The 22,002-nt window shown below is 37.5% G+C and overlaps 1 protein-coding gene across 1 annotated transcript in view; it reads right to left on the bottom strand.

Moving 5' to 3' along the window:
- Positions 1 to 17,314: 17,314 nt before the first annotated feature.
- The window catches only part of MEOX2 (mesenchyme homeobox 2), a 53,388-nt gene continuing 48,700 nt past the window's right edge, over positions 17,315 to 22,002 (bottom strand). The window contains exon 3 of the mRNA XM_030503969.1: positions 17,315 to 18,615. Within this exon, the coding sequence (XP_030359829.1) occupies positions 18,391 to 18,615 (225 nt within the window). The 3' untranslated portion in view covers positions 17,315 to 18,390. The remainder of the gene's footprint in view (positions 18,616 to 22,002) is intronic.

A 22,002-nucleotide genomic window follows, 5' to 3' on the forward strand; every position in this document is an offset into this window, starting at 1 on the left:
ACATGAAATTTACTCAGACACAAACGAATCAACAGCTGTCTGACTAGATCTTTATTGCATGCAATGGACATATGGTAGAAAGTGTTTGATTTCTCATTTAGGTTAGCCTAAGTAGTTCCATGGCATAACTCACATCCAAGCTCCTTGAACTCACCTTAACCTCAGCCACACCATCCCAGCAGGCCACCCCAAGCCCTCTGTTGCTGTGGTGCTGGTGGTCATCTTGCTCCCCTGTCAGCTCGCACGTTATCAGTGAGCAGTATCTGGGGTGAGAAGGATGATTAGCAGGACAAGGGAGCCCATGGCCACACAAGGCGAGATACATTTCAGGTACCATGGAACCACTACCTCACATCACACCATTCTGCGAAAGAAGAGAATCCATCAGGCTTTGAGGACTCCATGCTTCTGTAAAAATGATTATTTTGGACCTCCATTTCAGTGTAAATTATCACCCAAGTATCACTGTACCGAAATTCTTGTTTTGAAAACTAGAGGAAAGAATTTGAACTTGATTATGCCTCACAGGGGAAACAGATGGGTTGTGTTTTCCAGCTTTTCAGTCCAAGGAAAAATAGATTATAGCAGTACAATAGCTACACTTCTGGTGAGAGGAAAAACTTTAAATCCTATCTGGAGCATCTATGAGTTTTAGACAAGCTTCAGTATAATCTGGCTTTACAAATGTCGCTTGAAACTTAGCATGCAGTTTCCAGTGCTTGCTCTTTTCTTCGTTAAAGAATAGAATAGAATATAAAGCATCCAGGAATGTTGCTTTAGTGAAAGCATGAACTCTCTACCAGACAATGCTCTCTCCATTCTGTGACTTTTTTTTTTTTTTTTTTTTTTTGCAAAAGTTCATTTTTTTTATTATTTTCTGCAAAGGGTTAAATAACCTACTTTTTTTTCTTTTTACAATTTTGAAAATTGTAAAAAGAAAAGTAGATGTTTCTCATCCTATACTGCCATCAAAAATGCAGAAGGATGTTCTGTCTGGGGACTGGGATTCTGCTGTTGATTAGTAGATCGTTCCAGTAACTAAGGCAACAAAAGCCTCTGTTCTACTTAGAGGAAATTGGGGAGCTGGCCTAGCATGATCTGTAGGTGGATCATATTTTGTTTTCTCTAAAGAACTCCATCCCACCCACTTCATGAACAGAGAACGCCCAGACGCTTCCTGTTTGGGTCTCTCTGAGCACTAAACCAGCACTAAATAACAAACTCGTAAAGGGAATTAGGGCAGGTTGAAATTGGGGTGGGCGTTATAGTCTCCCTTGGCAATCATTCCCAGCAAACTGAATCATATCCAGAACCGAGCTGGGCTTAGTGTGCTTTATTTGTGTAATAATATCTTTGAATATAGAAAAACTTTAAATGAGTACATTGTGATGAGCACATGTTAGCTCCTATATTCATGCTTGGCAATGGATGTCATTAGAGAGGACTAAATGCATCAGTGTTATTATAAAACTGGTATTATGAAATATTTTGAACATGGTCTTTGCCAGTGATAAACCCTACATTATACAGTATCTTTAAAAAAACCTACTTAAGTGTTTATTTGTTCATATTATATAACCTATACATATTAATACACAATTCTTAATAACAACATAATACTGACTCCAGAAACATGAAGACAGGGATGTTCTGCGTTTTAATCAACATCATGCAATGCATTTAGCTACTTTGCTAACTTTCCATTACTTCTATTAGCAGGACTGCTAACTATAGAACGGTGCTCATATACGATCATGCAAAATTATTCAATTCAGTGCAACTTGTAAGCAAAATCAATTTATTCAAGGGTTGCCAAGATGTCCATAGAAAGTAACACACTAGTCAGTCTGCTGGATAAACTTCCTGTGATAAATGTACATACTAGTCTTAGAACTTTATCCTTTATTTGTTATTAGCATTTATTCTTGATCTTATAGCGGGTTATTTTTATTCTTTTATTTTTTAAACACAGTGATGTCTTAACTTTCTGCTTTCTCTTATGGAGAAAATACACATTTTTTAAAGTTCTTATTTAAATTCCTTTTCTTCCTTCTCTCCCCTAGTGTATTGACCATGGGAATCATTTGCACCTTAGACTCTAGTACCCTACTTAGCTGAGCCAAACATTGACTTTCTGCTGGAAAGTCGGTGAACAGCACTGCTCTCTCTCCCTCTTTACTTCTGACAGGGTTCCTCTACCATTCACCTTGCCCTGGCACAGAGGCTGACAGGATTCCTCCATGAGTTTATGTACCTAACAAACTCGCATAGCAAGAAATTAAGCCAGAAGAGAAATAGTGTTGCAATTTCCTAGTGCTCTACTGAGTTAAGTGGCTCATGAGAGGGTCCAGGGAGGGCAGGAGCTCACATGAAAGCCAAGGAGAAAAAGGGCAGATCGCAGAGCTACAAACCAGCGATGAGAGAATGAGAAGGAAACAGGATTTCATTTCAGCAGCAGCAGGTTATTAGATCAACTGAGCAGCTCATGGAGTCACAGCCTCCTGTGCAATTGCCAAAAATATGGCTTCAGCAGGCTATCGTATGTCAGCATGCAACTACATGCAAACAGTTGATGCTTCCTTTACTTCAGTAACTGCCTTTTTCAGAAAGTTATCCTTTTTTTCTGGAAAGCTCATCTCTAAAAGGATGCAATCTTTTTCTTTTATTTGCCTGTTCACATAACTATGTTATATACTGCATTTTATGCTTAGGGTTTGGCTGGACAGGAAAGTTCCCTGGTATTCCATGTTCTAGCTGCCACACATGCATGGGGTCATGGGGCATCTTCTGGAAGGAGGATGTACAAGGGACCATCAGGCTATGACGAAGCCAGGAAGGGATTGTTCAAGAGGTGTAGCAGATGAAAGATACTGCATGAGATGAGGAGGTAGGGGCCTGATCAGGAAGAGGACAACAGTGGCTCAGAGCTGCAGGAGTGAGGTTCTTCTGGAGACCACAGGAGCTTTGCCAAGGTTACTGCAAAGCTGAGACATACAAGGTCTTTAGGTAATGGCTCACCCTGTTAGGACACAATGAACAGCAGGGGAATTGGCATTCATGCTCTGTATTTTTATTAGTCCTCAAACAGCAAAACCTCATTTTCTGTATTTCAGAAGCTACTTTGGTTTAGTTTGTATTCTAAGAAAACAATGTTAGAAATATAAAATCCTTTCAGTGTTGTTGCTATACTGAATGCAAGGAAGACTGCTGGGAAGGTTCATCATGAAGCTCTGATTTTGGGGAGCAAATCACAAGCAGAAAGCCCTCCAACATGTTTCCATGTTAGCCTTCTTGAACAGTGCTGTAATAGCAAGAAGTTCCCAAGGGATCCCAAGTAGTGGTTTGAGCCCTTCCCCGTTTCCAGCTGTGTTGTGCACTCTTGGCACTTTCCTTGTGCAAGCCCTCATGGTCATTAGACACTGTACTGAGCCATTTCAACATGCTCCATCAGCAGAAAAAATAGCCCAACAAAACTAAATGGTAAAACTGGCTTGAGCTGTTCTGAAGTCAAGACAGACATTCACAACAGAAAGAATGATCTGGATGACATGGTAGTCTAGACTCTACCCTGCTGAGGAAAGCTTGGGAATTTCAGAACATCAAACTTCTCATTATCTCATGCCTAAGCTCTGTAGAAAGATTTGTCAGTAAACAGGCATGTGGTCTGACTAAATGATTGTTCATCCTCTGCATGCCTCATTGCCTGGGCTGTTCAGCTGCCCATGGGTGGGCTCCTAGGCTGCCCCATTTTCTGGGTGTTCAGCTACCAATCTGAAGAGGTGAACTCCTAATTAGGTCAGTTATTTGCACTCGATGAAGTTGGCTTCTTGGGCTGCTTATCTCTACGCAGCCTGAAAGAGCTCCAAGAAGCTGCTTTTAAGCCATCAAGAGCCCTGCACCAGCTGACTCGCTCATGCCCAGTTCTGATGCAGGCAACGCAGCTGCCTGGTGAGTCAGGAAGCAGTCATCAGGGTACTCAGACAAGCTGGAGAATCATAGAATAGTTAGGGTTGGAAAGGACCTTAAAATCATCTAGTTCTAACCCCTCTGCCATGGGCAGGGACACCTCATCCTTAACCATGTCATCCAAGGCTCTGAATAAGGCAGAAACTTAAGGGTATTTTTGTATTTTTTTTTTTCCCCAGCATTTTCTGCTCTTGAAATACTTTAACCTTTTGTTCCTACTGAGGAAAAATGTGTTTTGTTTTTTTGGTGGGAGAGGGGATGGGAGTAACTGGAAAAATAAATTCCATCTTCAAGGCAGGCCTATCAAGTGACTTTAGAACAGTCTGCCCACCTGTTGTGAGTGATTCCAAATTTTATTTGGCATACTCCGCTGTGAAATTTCTTGCACTTTTATTTCTGAAAAATCTTATTTTAGGTTGGTTTATTATGAATACTAGGGTTCGAGTTGCTGCATGCTGTAGATATGTCAACATTATCTAGCTTACAACCTTACATTCAGGATAGATATCTTACACATCAAGATCGTTTAATCAGACATGTTATAACTTATTTAAGAGGTCTTTGTGCTATCTGACCAGTGATTATAACTGTTTGTTATCACCAGAATAGTTTCTTTCATGATTTTTAATTAGGAGCATACTAATACTGAGTAGATCCAAAGTTATGTAATATTTCATGACATGAGCTATAGCACATGATATAATTTGACTACATATGCACAGGCAGGAATCATTTGGATCGTTTCTGAGTAGAAGCATAGTCAGTACCACCTCTCAAGCAAGACTAAGCAAAACTGATTTTTTTTTATCGTAAAGAACAGTCACAGAGAATTATAAAGATTATGCACATATACCTGAACTTCAACAGAAAGACAATTATCATAAATTGACTCTGAACGTCTTTCTAAAGATATAGTACCAGCAGCAGATGAACTTGATAAAAATCACTGGGTAATATTTTAAAGCTTGAGATTTTCAAGCATCATCTGGCATTAAATCAACTATTTTTCTTTATCATGAGGAACAGGTAATAATTTCTTTTTCCTAGGAAAATCACATAGTTTCTACTTCTGCCTAGCCTTCAAATCCCTAGGCCTTGTGGGAGAGATTATTTTCTGTGCATGACTCCCTCAAATAAAACACAGTGAGGTATAAATGCTGAGTGCAATTAATGTGTTTGAACAAAATAAAATAAAGAGTAAAATACTTAACTACCAAAGGTGGTAGAGCACCTTTCCAGAGGTGGAAGTCTCCTTTTCTTCTAATGAATAAGTTATCTGGGCCTCTAGCAGACAACAAGCCTCCTGTGCCAGTAAGCCTGGTAGGAGACGGACATTGCCACCCCATCACCAAGTAGAGTCTACAGCCACTGTCCCCTGCCACCCCAGAGCTAGTGCTCACCTCTGGTCCAGCTGCCTTTGTACCCCCCCCCATTAGTAGAGTTTGTTCCCCTTCCTTGCCTTTGAGCCACTGCATCAGTGCTGCAAATTCAGGTCTGAGGGCAGGTCTTCTGCTGCCTGGAGCCACAAGCTGCCACCTCCAGGGAGTCTCCATCCACGACTCTTCCACAAGTAGCTTCTTTCTCTCCTTCTGTTGTTACATCCTGCAGCTGATGCACATGCTGCTCCAGGGGCTGTCTGAAGAACCTGCTTGTCATCCTTGAAGCTTCATAGTCACACATTTCCTTCCATAGACCCTTACCCAGTGCCTAAGTACCTCTGCCAAAGCACACCTCCCAGTATGAGACTGCCCCAGGAAGAAGCACCAAATTCTCCCCACAGCTCAAATCTGCATAACAGCATCCTTTGTTGCTCCAGTGCATTTGATGCACTCCAGATATTTTATCTCTCATGTTGAGGACCATACAATACTGTGCCATCCCATCCTACCTGGAGACACACCAGCTCAATCTTCACACTCCAGGTAGCTCTCTAATTACCAAATGCCTATTAGCTGAAGTGCTACTACCTAAATAGGTTCTTTCCAAATCAGCAATCAGATAAAGACAGAAGTTGCTGGCCCTTTTTAATCAACACTCTCCCTGTCAGAAAGTAAGTAGCTGAAGCTGTTATCTCCAGAAGACCCTAGAAGCTTTCAGAAACAACTAAAAGCTGAAATTTGGACTGAAGAAAAATTAAAACCAGAGGAAAAACTAATTAAGAAAGAAAACAAAATCTGCAAATTTTTTTTTTTTTTTTTTTTTTTGGGGTGGGGTGGGGAAGGGAGGAATTACAAAAACAACCTTTAAGGAAAACAAGAAAGTGAAGATTCCTAGAAACCCTGAAGTTTCTGGAATATTTGAAATCTAGAGCAAAAGTCTAGTCAGAGGTCGTTATACAAGGTAGTGTATGATGAGGTAATTAAAGGCTACCATAATACATAAGCACCGGAACTATTAAACTTAAATGTTTTCAGCCTTTGAGTGCTTTTTGTTTTGCAAGCTTGAAGTTCATTTCATGCCCCACGCTTTTTAATATGGTATGAAAAGCAAGAATAACTCTAAAGTTATTTGATAAAATAAAGGATTGAAATGAGTATGATCAGTCGAATTACAAGTAATATATACGTCACATTTTACCATATCAAAACCTTTTTTTATTTTATTTTTTCCTCTTTTTTATATGATAAATGTAAATGAAAAGATAAATGACATTTCACTTACGCATGCACATCACTTCGAGGAAAAAAAAAGATTATCCACTACAAAAATCACTTAAGAAATGCCTATTTTTTTTTCTCATTCATTCAGCTTCCAAAATTTTGTTCTCCATATATTCATGACTGTTTCTAATCTCTTTTTTTATGTTTAGGGAATGAAATAGGCTTCAAATTTGTATGTCATAAGTATGGAATGTATTCACTGATATTTACTTGTGGGGAATCCTTCCAGTGTTAGAGTAACTTATACAGCAGCTGTGATCAAGATGTCTGTAAGGCTTTCTTTGCTGTGCTGTTTACCTGTTCTGAAACACTCACTGGTTTAATATCTGAGCCAAAGCCCAATCAGAATAGTAAGATTTGTATGTGCAGTGTTTTGGGGGATGCTTAGGGGGTTGTGTGGGTTTCTGCACCAATTGTTCAAGATACTGGGAGACAAAATAGTGGAAAATTAGAAAAAGGTTTGCAAGAGCCCAGATGCAACTGTCAAGGTCAGTTCTGTCTACTTAGAGTAGGTTTGCAATGAATCAACTCCGCAATTTTGACGTGAATCATCTCTCTAGCTTTTAAGAGACTGACAAGCTACCTGGGGAATGCATGTTCATTCTTAAAAGATTACGAAACCTAGCACAGGCTGCATGGGCAACCTGAATAAAGCAAAACAATTCGTAAAATACGTTATTCTGCATTTTTCAGTTAAAAAAAACCCGACAATGCAGTGACCTCCCAGCTCTCTGTAGTTACTTGTAAATTGATGAAGATTTAGACCGTGGTTCTCGGTCAGCAAAACTGCTGTTGACATATTTGAGCCATTTCTGTAACATGGTTAGTCCTTTCTTTTGTGGCATGGGGATGTATATATTTGGATGTGGAATGCAGTGAGGGATGGGAAGTGGGGAAGCCAAGAATAAGCATAGCCTTTCCTCTACCAACTCTTCAGAATTCAGAGAAGGAAGTTAATATTAACTTCAGACTTTCCTTGAGAAGCGCCGCTGAATACAGGTGTACCTTTGAGGTCCAGGTGTTGTCACAAACCTAAAGGAATTTGATACACGTTGATCTATTTCTCCAGTTTAGCGCTCTATATTTTTTTGCCTTTTTATATTTTCAGCTTTTTTACCTTTTGACTTGTGCAAATCCTGGCTTCTCCTCTAATGTAGTGAGCAAAGAAAATGGTCAATGAAAAGGCTTCGTAGAGGATTCTTGCCCTTTTTTCTGTGTTTTGGTTTGGGGTTGGTTGGTTTGTTTGTTTGTTTTTCCTTTGCTAGATGCTAGATGTAATGATCACATACAAATCTGTATTTGCTTTAGCGTTACAGTACTGTAGGTGACATTAGGATGCATTTGGTATGTAATTCTTAACTACAAGGTAAGCGAATGGTGTGTAAAATATGTCTGTCACATCCAGTCATTCTGCTCCAGTAAAGGACATTCCACAGACATTTTGTCTTACTGATGCTATCATATTAAAAATGTCTTGGACCTTATGTCAACTGGCATTTCAGAAGCTGAGAGTTTTCTTTTTATTTGCCCAAATGAGAAGGGGAATAATCTCTACATTATTATACTTGGCTCTTTTGGGCAACTGAAATCCTCTGAATTGTTCCATTACTCACGTAAGTAAGTACTTAATCTAATTGTTCTTCTGGATCACACCTATGCAAGAAGAAATAGTGTGAAGACAAACCAAAATTTTATCAATTTCCAAATTAAAAAAAAAAAGTGAAGGTAGCATTCTAAGTGAAAACATTATATATATACACATGTATATATTCTCTCCAAGATTCAATTTTGCATTGTAAATATTTTCTTTGTTGATGATTTTATTATGATCAGGTTTATTTTACAACTTGATTTAGGATGAAAACTAATTTAAAATATCAATTTTTCTGCAGAACAAGAATTACATTTTCCAAAAAGTTCACAGTTTGAGTACTATATGACCATAGATATACTGTAGATACAATAGATACAATCTGATGAATCAGGTTAATTAAATTCAAAGAAATGATTTGATTTAATCTTAGATATGTCACTAAGTTGGCACTTGATTTTGTAATTCACAAACACAGAAAAAAAATCTTAAATGTCCTTAAAAATAGGGTATCCTTATTGCCTTGAGCATCACAGCATCACTTGTAAAATGAAATGTCATATTTTATGTGAGATTATGCTTGTACTTGAATTGGAGAAGATCAGTGTGGGAACTGAGCTAATGATTTTGTTTCCATACCTTGTCATCCTTTCTTTGCATTTTAGTGATACAATGCCCAGGCATGATTTTATTACTGCTGGTCTGGGGAATTTGCCATTACTTAGTTGATATGTGAGACATATCTGCCAATTCATAGTTACTAAAAATCATGAATTGTTTCTTATATAAGTATTTGTTGCAATCATACTTGACATTCCCAGTTCAATTAAAAAAAAAAAAAAAAGGGGTATCTACACATTGTTTTCCTTCCAGATAGGAGAAATTAAAAACCAGAAGAGTGAAATCCAGCATCCTGATTAAAATCCAATTTGTGTAATTGCAGTAATCAAGCAGTGCTAAGTAAGCAAACTGCAGTTGCGGTTAGATACATCATTATTCACATTCACTTATTCTGTTGTCATTTCTGAATTGTTATACAGCTGTGAAGTTTCACCTCAGAAAGAGCTGCACAGCAGTGATAGGCAAAACCGGAGATAATAGGTGCTTATGGTTTGCATAAAGCTGCATATACCTTTAGCTTGATCTTTAGATGCCAAAGGATGATAATCTAATCATTTCCTGCTAAAATTTCTGAGAAACCTGTATCTGCCTTAGTTCTTAGAGCTTTATCAGACTCAGCAAAGATGACTCCAAAAGGACTGTTCGGTGAAAAAGCCTTTTTTTTACATCCTTGTGATTTTCTGCTGTTCTGAGGCAGTGGAAGGTGTTTGCACGTAGGTTGCAAATGTGTTAGGAGACTAGAGTCTCCTGCTAGAATTAAAATAAATCTCTGTATTGAACTGTCAAATGCTATATTGACAAAGTCATTCAAAAAGCCATGGTAGGATGGACTCAGTCTCAAAGTATGGCTTCATACTCATTTAATCATAATGTGAGCAGATATGGGATGGATTTTAGCCATTTAGTGCATTATAGCACAGGAACAATTTCAGTGCAGTTTTCAGCTTTGTTTTCCTTTCTTTCTAATCAAAAGGTGTTTACCTAAGCCTCTATTCTGCAAACTTAATGAAGAACGCACTCTAACAAGTAAATACAGGGATTTTGATAGGTATTCAACTCAGGCCAAGAAAGGATTTTAGGGTTTTGTGGTTTTGTTGCATAATGAAATGTCAATGGTATATTTCAATAAATGTACTTACACGAAGTCTGCTTTTAATTTCAGAAGATGCTAACTCCAGCTTCATCAGGCTTATCTTCGTGCCATTGCTGGATCTTTAATTCTTCTTTTGTTAGTCTCTTAAGAGTCCGTATAACTTTTAACAGGAATCTGGCTGAGCCAAAAAGGAAATCATCTCAATAATGCTGCATGCCAGTGCTTTGTGTACATCTCATTATCACAATATGCTAAGTCAGTCAGAGGCTAAGCATGATATTGAAAACACGAGAGGAAGTCCTTATGAAAGTAAAACTGTTCTTCATAGTAGAAGATTGGTAGTTCAAAATCATCCAGATGTCTAAGGGTTGATTAAAACTATAACAGCACTAGATACTCAGTTACTTACAGGACTGCTCTTTATCTCAGTGTCCTATCAATCTATTTTAAATATTTTGTCAAGGGTTCTGCATAAAACTGGGGAAACAGTGGGATTACTTTCATCTCTGATGAAGCAAAGAATGCAAAGTCTTACTGTCAAACGGAGTAAATGTGCCTGTGCTTTCCTCATCCTCATGAATGCCAAGATTACAAAGAGTAAAAGGACTGTTTATTCAAAAGACCTTCTGAAAATGGCATAGGAAATAGGAAGCCTTGCATTTATACTGGTAATCCCTCACCTCCTAACACCACTCATCTGCTAGAGAAAGAGGAGTGTTGTAACATCTGGCCCAGTGTGGTGAGTTTTCATCTTCTGTTGGGAGGGCTGATGTCATGTAAGAAACAGAGGAGCAGACTAACTATTGTAAATGAGAGGCAGCAGCAGTGCTTATCCTGGGAGCTGGGGCTCATGGATCACTTGAATGGCTGCCTGCAGCCCCCATGTGTTGATTCTGGCCCATTAACCATGCTATTAATCTTCAAAAAGCTTTAAAGCACAAGTGTTTTGGAGAGTGAATATAGGTGAGAATGTGCAGGTGTTATTTACACAATGCAGCCATCTTCCATGCTTTTTTTTTTGAACAAACAGCTCTCCCAGTCATTTAAAGCACAGAAGGAAATTCTTTCCACCACCTTTTACTCCGTCTGAAATTACTGAGAGCATCAGGATTTTCAACGTTTTGGAAGATGGCAGTGCAAATGCTAAGGAACAGAAAGTCGGTTTATAAGAATCAGAAGGATATTTGTTTTGGAAAATTTATACACTTCATTCAACCCACATCCTTCAACTTTCAGGTTTTGAGTGTGACCACAACGTATACTGCTGCATGAGTCATCTCAGTCCTGTATGAACCAACATTTCAATTCTCTAATATTCTGTTCTATTCTTTTGGGAAAGAGCAGCATACAAGAACAGGGCAATTTTAGGCAATTCGAAGGTTATACCATGCTTGACACCTGACTTCATTTTAGTAACACCTGCCTGAAGAATAATTAGCAGGCCACTTTTAAAGAAAGAACTTCCATACACCACAGATGGCATTTTTCATACCAGACAGGCAACGATGTATGTTGGAAGTGAGCCAACTGTCTGCAAAAACTGTGAGAAATTCAAGACAGACATCTGAGTGGAAGGAAAGTTTTACCTTCCTCAACACCCCTACCCCCCTGCAATCATTTGGGAACATCTGTTCAAACCTCCCTCTATATATAATGTGTCTTATTTTTCTTATCTACTAATGCCACAAATTATAGGAGAAGGAAAGCAGCATAGCAAGTTTCTTCTATATTGGTTATGAAGGCTACAATTTAATAACATAATGTGATGACTTGCCAGCTATAGAAATCTCATATTATAAGACTCTTGTTAGAACCAAGAACAAAATTTTCTTAACTGGCTAGTAATATGGGGTCCTCAACTCACATTTCCATAAAGTGGTCCTAATTTTCACTGTGTACTCAAAACTTTGTTGAAATCAGGATACTGTGTGTCATAACGGAGGCACAAAATCAACAGTCACTTTGGAAATTATTGGCTAATGTCTTAATCCTGGACTGTTCACTGATTTGTATGAACTTTTGTGTGTACTTTGGGCTAAATCCAAATCCCTGTGAAATCAATCGTAATCTTTCCGTTGCCATCCATAGCCTTTAGATGAGGTCCTTTGCTTCCTTAGCAGAACTTTTACTTCTTTCTTGCAAAAGTATTCTATATAAAAGGATTCCTGAGAACTCTTCATAATATTGTCATGAGAATCAAATGACTTGCACAAATATACTAAAATTGGAAAAGTAACAGCTCTATGTTGTACTTAGTATCATTTATGAACTAAAAAATTGTGCATTTTATTTCCACAGTTCCAATGAATAGGTTTATACGTGAGAATTATAGAAATACGTATACAAAATTATTTACAATGTGTTGTAATTCCAAACTTGGGCACTTTTTTTCTCCCCTGGTAGTTTTTACTCTCTTAAATGCATTTCTGTGGTGATTGCGTAAAATTTTTCTACGGGCACTTTTTAAGATAAATTTTTAATTTGGGAAAATGCCCATTTCAGTATTTTCTCAGCTGTGCATGTGACTTTCTTGGCAAATAATGTGGCAAGCATTCAGAATAGGCATATTTCTAAAAACCCTGCAGTCCATAAGCAAACATAAGTAACATATACAGTGTGTATATATTCGTGGTGACACTAAGGATGAGAATGTGTCCCTAAATAATAAACCACTTGTATAGATATTTGCCACATTCATTGCTTCATTTAGTTTAGGAGCACACTTTTATAACACAAACCCCATGATATTATCATGTGCTTATGAGACAAGAAGGTTCCAACACAAAGCAATTATTGTGCTGTTTACTTAAAGGATGAGTGAATCTGAAACTTGTTGGTCACTACTGTAAAATAACATTTTATAACTTTCTCTTAATGGGTGCTAAATTTTCAAAATTTACAAATAAAATCCAAATGTTAGCAGAAAAGTACTTGCTGCCAAATTTTGTCTCTCTTTTGAGAGAGAGAAAAGTCTATCTGCGGACTAGTAACAGTATTTTGTTAGATGTCAGAACTGAACATTTAAATTCAAGTATAGAACCTTAATAAACATACTAAGTAAAACTTTTTAAAAGAATCACATTGGTACAAAAAATATGAAACCATTTATGGAAAGAACATGGATGTGGCAATATGTTTTATTCCAGTCAATTAGTCATCTGAATAGAACTAATGCCGTTTTAATTATTATTTAATGTCCTGGATCACATTCTTATACCTTATCATATCATTCAATTCTGCTTTGAAGAACCACCTATTTACTCTTTTTTGTGAATCCTATTAGAGGATTCCTATTAGAGGAGGGAGTCAGGGTTGTGGGTTGGAAGAGTTTGTCATAGAAAGCATTCAAAGGCTAAAATGAGATTAAAAAAAAACCAGAACCAAGTCCTCACAGCACATTTAGTAGGGCACTGAACCTAATCCCAAAAGGCTTACTGCGCATATGATACAAGGTGGCCAGTACAAATTACTTGAGTCCCTTGTCATTCATCCTTTGAAAAGGCTAATTCAAAACTTAACTTACCTTTCTTTTAAAATGTTTGTAGTCTGTCTAGAGAAAAGCACTGCAAAAAATGGAACTATGATTGTCTCCTGTTACAACTACTGTTTAACAGGCTCTTCATTTACTGTGCTTTTTGGGGGTTTCTCTGACTGTTGATATTTACCAAGTCTACTGCCCAGGTGACTGTTTTCAACTGAATGAAAGTAAAGTTTCACCAGATTTCCACAGAAAGCAGTCATAACAATTAAGATGCCAGAAAAAGGACAATGGCTAGCAGATCTGCATGCACAATCTGGACAGAAGTAATAAATAGCTGGGAAACTTCTAATACGTTTGCAGTTTGTACAGATGACTGTGATAACCTCTTACAATGCCATGTGGAGGCCCTGACTAACAGCCAGGGGCCTTAAATTACGTTGAAATTGATTCCTACACTGTGGCTTTCAGCTGTAAATGATGTCAAAAGGCTATGGGCTTAAAATGAAAATGAACAGAAAAATATAAAAGCAAATGAGCTCTAGCAAGGCCTTATTAATCTGAGGTAATAATGTGCATTATCACTGAAGCCCTATGCCAGTTATTGCTGGCTGTCGGCTACGCTGCCTTTTTTAAATGAATATAAACAGGTTGTGTACAGAATTCTCCTTTTCAATCCACACACATTACATAGCCATATTAAGTTACAGTACATAATTGGTTAAACATTACTCTTTAAAATTTTTTGAATCTTGTAGCTGATCTTAAATACTGCATGTACTCTATTAAATACAAGCTCACCCGAGAGACATAAACTGACTGAAGCCAGGAAATTCTAAGTGAAGGCTCAAGCTGACATTTTGTCCCTGACTTACATAACTATGTTTCCTCATAGCTACCAAGAGTGCATGTCCTAATGGTGTTTCTTTCTTTATTTGTACAAATAATATTATTGCAGCAGTCAGAGCCTTCATTTAAGAAAGCAGCCTACATAAACTACCTTGAAACTTGGCCTCTAGTGGAAAGACATAGGTATAGAGTCTCTCCTTCTTGTGCTTCTTTTTTGACTATTTTGGGATCCGATGAAAAGAAAATCAAGAAAAGACAAGCACTTAACTAAACTCCAAAACTACTTCCAATTTGTGATTTCATAAATTCAGTCAGTTTGCAATGGTGTTATTTTAACCACACCTCTTGAACTGCTTTTGTCAAAATAAACCTGAAAACAATGAAGACATAGTAAACAAAAACACAAAATAAAAACTCAACAGTCATAAGGGAAGACAAAGAAACCCTGCAGATAGTATGAGATAGTATGTAGCCTCATGCCCCAGCGATAGCAGAAAAAGGAATTATCATCCATCATGTTGAAAATTAAATGGTTAAACATCATTGCCTTTTAACAGTCAATCATATTTCCTGTGTGTGTTTCCTAAGAGTACACATTTCTGTGGCTCAGCGATATGCTAACAACAGAGCATCAAAGAGAGGTAGACTCTGGACAGATGCAATATCAAAATTACTGTAACTCAAAAACTACATCATTAGTCTTTGGAAGCAGGATCCACTGACAATAAGTCATGAAATGTGATTAGCCACTATTTAACAAGAGGAACTAATAAAGATAAATAAACTAAACTAGGTTTCATCACATTCCACTCTATAACCAAGCGCCTGCACAACTCTGGGCAAACCACAATAAAGATAAAATAAAACTTCAAGTTATAGTTCCAAAGCCTTTATCCATAGCTGTTTTCAGCTACAAAATTATGCTAAAATTTTGATACAGATTCATGATATGTTGCAGCAGATGGCTGATCCCAGGGTCTTCCATAAGACAGTGTTTGAGTAATTGGGGTATTTAGAACAAGATGAGGTATCTCCTGCATTGATGAGTCCTGCTAAGCAGACTAACAAAGTGGAGCTAACCCACAAAGTGGAGTTAGAGCGCAGGGTGTTCGTTGCTGCTGTGCGTGGCTTATATGAGGTAGCTGAAATCTGGAAGAAGTATGTCTGTATTTCTGTGGGGCTGTGCCTGTAAGCACATTCCTGCAAGGCCATGGTAGGAAGCTCACCGTGCTTAGACATCATAGCTTCAACTTCTGCCACTGTGGGATCTCTGTACCATATTGCACTCACCAATGATGTACCCACAAAACAGTTTAAAGCCACCAGAGGTCTTTAAGTAATGTCAGGGGTTACTACATACAGTTAGCACCTTACAGCCACATTCAAAGTCTGAGCTGCTTTTAAAATATGGGAAATGATCAATTTTGTTAGTCTTTTTTTTTTTTTCTGTAATATAAAGTAAATTCTCCTAGCACTGTAAATCCATTTGCACGTTTCTCTCTCTTCAACCTGTGCTTTAAGTCTCAACAGATTCAGTTAAAACTAGGGAAATGGAAAAAGGCTATCTTTCTCAATAGGAAAGAATTCTTCCTGCTAATGAGATTATTATGGCTCACAGATTGCCATCATCACACATATTGGCTGCTCCTCCTCTGCAATAACCCAGTCCAATCACAGTGCCTCTAACAGAATAATACACCTCTCAAACTGCCTTGGGCTAGGAACACGTTGCTGGTGCATTTCAGGTAATGTAAATAAAGCACTTCCATTTGTTTTGTGAAATGTCAGCTCAAACTTGGCTGATCCCGTTTCAAATTCAAAACTTTTAATGAAAGACAGTAACAAACAGTTCGGCAAATCTAAAAAGGCATTTTTGGCAATCAAAGTGTTTGAAAGACAATAATCTCTCCCCTTTCTACTAGCAAAACAAGTCATGTTACATTTGGATAAATCTCTGCTGTTAAAAAGCATTATTTGAAAATTCAAGATTATTTTTTCAAATTTTCATTCTAATTTTTCATTTTGAATTTAGCTGTATTTCATTTAAGAGGAAAAAAAAAAAACCAAACAAAAAAACCCCAAAAAACCCCCCCCAAAAAAAAACAAACCACCAAAACAAAACCAAAAACAACCCAAGAATAAAAAGCTTTAGTCTGAATCACTGGAGTTTTTTTTCCTGTTTTGAAAATCACCACCCAAAAAACCTTTCCCATCCAACCATGAAATAAAAACTATCAAGTATTCACAAGAAGTTGGCTTACTTCTCTATCCTACTCCTATTCGCAGCAATTTTATATGACAAAGGCATTTAAAAAAGAATTGAGAAAGAAATGCAAAACCCCTTAACTGCTGGAATCAATAAAATGCTCTGAAGTCTTTAAAGAAATTAATTACCCATTGCTTGGATATTTTAAACTAAAATGATCATGACAACAATTAATGTGCAAGAAAGATCAAATCTACAGTGAAAAGGATTTGGAAAACAGGCACAGAGTTCTTGATCACAATTAAGTTTTATGATACCCTACTGCTCCACACAGCAGAGCTGCAGTGAATGCTCACAAGCATTTGCTAGGATATGCACATTTCTTGCTCGCTCTTTCTTTCACTTATCTCCTTCTATCACACTACCCAGACCGATTCATCTCTGAATTTTTTTGGACATTGTGGTTTTTTCTCCTCCACAGCTTTATTGAACAAAGGAATGATATTATAAGTATGCATCCCTTCCTGATATTTATTCCCTTTCATCCATTTCCACAAGGTATAAAATAATCCTTTATATTTGCTCTAAATCTGGAAAAATGGTTGAACAGATTCTTGTTGGTTTTGGCTGAAGACATAATTAACTGCTAGATGTCTTCTTCATGCTAAAGGAAAGAGTTTCCCACACGGATCAATGTATAAGATTTATGCAAGATTAAAAGTCTAAATTTGAAAACATAGCTTTGCGTTGTCCATTAAGTTCCGCAAGACCCAAAAAAGGCAGAGCTGCTTAGTACTTTTACAAAAAAACACTTGAAGTATTCTATGAAATCACTGTAGAGAGACCAGAATTATTTAAAAAGGATTATTTATTAAACATATTTCTTTACAAAGTACAATCAATGGTTTGCATTAATTTTGGGATTTTGGTATTTGCCTGTATGTACACAAAAGCTTATAACAGAAAACGCATCTTGATTTTACACATCGGACACAATACTGAGTTACCTTCATATTTTGATTTTTACCAACATAAAGAGTTGATAATAACTTTCAGCTTAACTGCTGTTTTTCTAAACTGAAAATGAAGCAACAACATTTCTGCAGAGTGTCAGTATTTATTAATGTACTCAATAATGACAAAGTAGAAATGAATAATCCTTCAGGAAGTTTCCACTGAGCATGAGTGGAACATGACATTTTTGGCAGATTACTGGACTATCTTTATGATCCTAAAAATCTTTTTTTTGCAGTTATAAGATAGAAGAATTGAGGAGCTAGGTAAGTTTAATAATACCCTATCAGCAGCAGTTGAGAGTAAATGCAACATAAGGTTTGTTTTGTCTGTCATACGTGTCCTAGCAGACACTATTGTATTGTTCTCTACTTGAACAAAAGTGTCTGCATGTATTGTATGTCTTTGGAAAAACAAAACAAAAATAAAGAGACAAAAAGCCATTTATTGTCATGAGTGACTATTGCCATCAGCTAATATGAATGCATTGCTAAAATTAGTGAAGACAGGAAAATGCTGTAAGGTAAATATATACAGAGTTAAAATACATTTATCCACTAGATAGTGATTTTGTGGCACTGTGGTTTTCAGAATATAACGTCTGTTGAGAGCAATGTAATTTTCAGTGCAAGCTAAAGCAAAAATACCTGCCCGCTGTCATAAACATGACAAACAAATCTGGAATGTTCAAAGTAAGTTTGTCTTCCACTTCTCCACTCTTGAGGCACCTTTAAGACATGGCACTTACTGTAAACCATCTAAAAATCAAGAAAAGCAGACACAATAAGCCTGAATTTTCCAAACAACTTTAAAAATCACTGCCAGAGTCACTTGCATACGTAAACGATGCCTGTGTAAGGCTTGCCAGCAAAGCATCTTTCCTGAGAACGGAGCTGGGACACTCTCTGTGTATCATAAGTGTGCGTGCTCAGAGCTGTGATCGCTGTCGTGGCTGTCGTCGTTCGCTAGTGAGTCCCCCGTGTGCTGGAGACCAGCTGCGCCGATGCCTGAGAGCTCGGAGGGGAGCAGTGTGCCCTTTTTCACATTCACCAGTTCCTTCTCCCGGGCTGCTGCCCCTTGCTGGCCCCCTTTTACCCGCTTCCACTTCATTCGTCTGTTCTGGAACCAAACTTTTACCTTCGCAGAAGAAAGACAAAACAAGAAAATAAAGATGGGGTCATTGAAGGTAACAATGATCTTTATAGCTGTAGCACAGCACTTGGCTGTTTTTTCTTTTTTTTTTTTTCCTTTCTGTCTGTATGGTAAAAAGCTTAGCAAGCCTTCTCTGAAGAGCAGGCAATCCACTTTTGGATAGGATGTGCATGCTGGAGATATGAGGATAACAATAGCAAAGGAGGAAAAGGGGTTACTGCAAGAAGGCAGTGGGGCTATCTGGAGCAGATAGCTTGCCAGGAAGATCTCAGAGCCCTTTAGAAAGCATTAAAAAAAATCACATATTCTTGGAAAATGTATTAATGCCATTTCACAGGTAGAGAAATAGACAGAAAAGGGTTCCCACCAAGGAACTGTGCAGAAACCCCTACATTTCATGTAATAGAGAGCCCCGTGTGGTGGCACGGGCACAGACTGCTGCCCCTTGCGCTTATAGTGCTTGTAATTGCCCTTCAGAGGAGGATAGTTATTTCAGAAATTAACTTGCACTGTAAAGTTTGCATTGCTTTCTGCCAGTTTGTTTCTGTAAACTTTGTGGTAAGTCTCAGGTGGAGCACTTTAAAAGCTCTTTTTTATTTATTTATTTGCTGAAGTATGTGAAAGAGCATTTCTTAGCATCAGAATGTAGAACTTCCCTGTCTATTTCACAAATGTATTTAAGTGATTCTAGTTGAGTCTATCCTCAATTCTACTCCATTTAAGCCATAGACCCTGATAAAATTTTTCAGACAAATAAATATCCTCAAAGCCAGAGGGCAAGGCATTTATAATTTTGAGTCAAAATCAGCAAATAGTTTCAGATGAGAATGGAGAAGAAATTCGCAGCATGAAAGATTAAAAATGTATCTGTATTTAAGTCACATTAAACCCCAAGATTTTACTCCAGCTGAAACTCATTTTCCTTTCTCCCCTTCTCTGTATAGAAATATATGGGGGGGGGAGGTAAACCTAAATGATTTGCACAGTTCTAAAGAACCAGCACTTCAAAACATAAGGACTTTTTTTTTCAAGAGCCAAAAGAAAGGAAAAAAAAAGGAAAGATGTGTATAGCATCTGTCAAATATATTAGACCAGATCAAAGGCTGATTTCAATTCAATTTAAAATATTGTCACAGAAAGCAGTATTAATAGAAGATTGTGAGGTTTGATCTGTTTAATGTTGCTAAAAAATCTCTTGCGTGTGTGTCTGTGCAGCTCTTCACATGGATGTTCCATAGAAAAATAAACAATGTCTGCAACTTCTCACTTGGAAAGAAAGCAAGAAAGCTTGCAATGTTGGTGTATCCTCTGCTGCGTTTAGCAGAATGTGTTTCAGAGTTTTAAAAGAAACAGCAAGGAACAGGCACAGCAGGACATATTGTACAACATGAGTAATAGAGCCACAAAAATGCTGTTTTGCTGAATCTGTCTTACACATCCAGGAAACATCACAGTGTTTAACCTTTACTATCACTTTGAATTTTACATTAAAATTTTACTACATTTGAACTGATAGTTAATGTCACTGTCTGTATGTATGTATGTGAGAAGTAAGTGAGGTATATTTAGTTTTTTATACTCTATGTGCCTATCACTTGGGACCAGAGCAAAATGATTCCAGGTTAGTTAAGAGCCTCAAAGCACAGCACATCCTTTCCTTTAGTCAACTCATCAGAGCCAAAGAATTTGGCTTGTAAAGTGAAATGAGTGTAAAGGGGAAGGTATTTATTTACTGGCTGCTGTGATGTTGGGAATTATTATACTCAGGACGCATATCAGAGGTTATCATGGAAAGTGTCTTCAAAAGGGCACAGCATTAATACAGCACTGGCAGCTTTCTGGGGCAAGTTAAGATGCCATTTTGTTCATTTTTGGTTTTTAAGACCATAAAGTTTCTATTGCAGAAGACACTACTGTACTGGTGCCAGACAGTGCAGTAGGTGCAACTGCAGTCATAATCTAAATATAAAAAATAATACACTTTGGATTCCACACACTTTGGATTCAACCCACTACCACAGAATATTATCACTCTTCTTCTGAAATAAAAGCCATGATAATTTTATTTGTTAAGAAGAAATTACAGGACTGGAGTGATATTTAAAAGATATAAGCAATTCTTCGGCTATTTTTATGTCCTTGAACATTCACAGAATAAGTCACAGCTTTGAAAGCCTAAAACAAAATAATAACATGTACAAAAATTGTCAAGAAAAGTGATAATGATGTATTTGAAGGAAAAATTGCAATGCAGAGCCTGGATTCAACCTACTTCAACTTACTGGAACAGGAGAGATCCAGGCAAACCACCTTCCGGGTGCACCTATTTCATTTTTATATACTTGAGAAACTGAAGTTAATACTTGTACAGTCATTGTCAGAAACACTTCTGGCTGTGACAGATGTGAGCAGGATGATAACTGCCTGGCTCCTGATACAGGTGCTCACTTCTGTCCTCTGCTCACAGACAGCTAAACTCTCGCATCTGCTGGCCTGACACTTGTTTTGACCATTTTCTTCTTCAGTTTATAGATTATTCTTTTTTGTTTTACATTTTTTCTTACAAAATTTTGTTGCTGCTGCTTTTTGTAATTCAGGTCACTTCACGAAACCACAGACGAAGGCAGTCTGTTTCCTTGAAAGCATTAAAACCAGGAGAACTGATTGGCACCAGCTTCCAGGTAATGAGTAGCTAAGGACAAGCTGGGATGTACCTCTTCATTCAGATCACCTACCCTCAGACTAGCTCATCCAACCATACCCTCAAATGCCTCCACCAGGGATGAGTCTAGGTCAGTGTCTGTATATTAGCTGATATAAATCAATGATGATGATTTCCCTTTTTAGAATAAATGCAAGACACATAAATTCCTCAGAGGATCAGCATGCAATGCTGTGTCTGCACATGGCAGAAACATGGCATTCAGGGAAAGTACGGCTGAAAGGACACCAGCTACCTTTGCATGCACTCTTTTGAGTGTAGAAGGAAGTCAGTAATCCTGACGCTCCCACAGGAGAATATATATCTACTACTGACTGGCATATAGCCTGTCAGGCTTCGTACAGAGAAAATGGTAGTAATTTAAAAAATGAAAAGGTGGACAAAAAAGTTTCAGTCTTTTTATTAATTATTTCTGATAATCTGCATCTGATTTTCTTAGAGAATATAAAATAAGAAACTTCTTTATTTGGTATGTCAAAGTTTATTTTCAAAATCTAGAAGTTGGCTATAGCGAAGTTTATAATTGAAAATTAGTTTATTTTTATACCATTTGCTGCATTAATGTACAGCAGGACTCTTATATGAGGGAATGTTAGGTATGTTCTATAATTTCTTTATATCCTCCATTATAAAGTACTGAAATCCACTTT

The sequence above is a fragment of the Strigops habroptila genome, chromosome 1 (assembly GCF_004027225.2).
Source record: "Strigops habroptila isolate Jane chromosome 1, bStrHab1.2.pri, whole genome shotgun sequence".
Lineage (NCBI taxonomy): Eukaryota > Metazoa > Chordata > Aves > Psittaciformes > Psittacidae > Strigops > Strigops habroptila.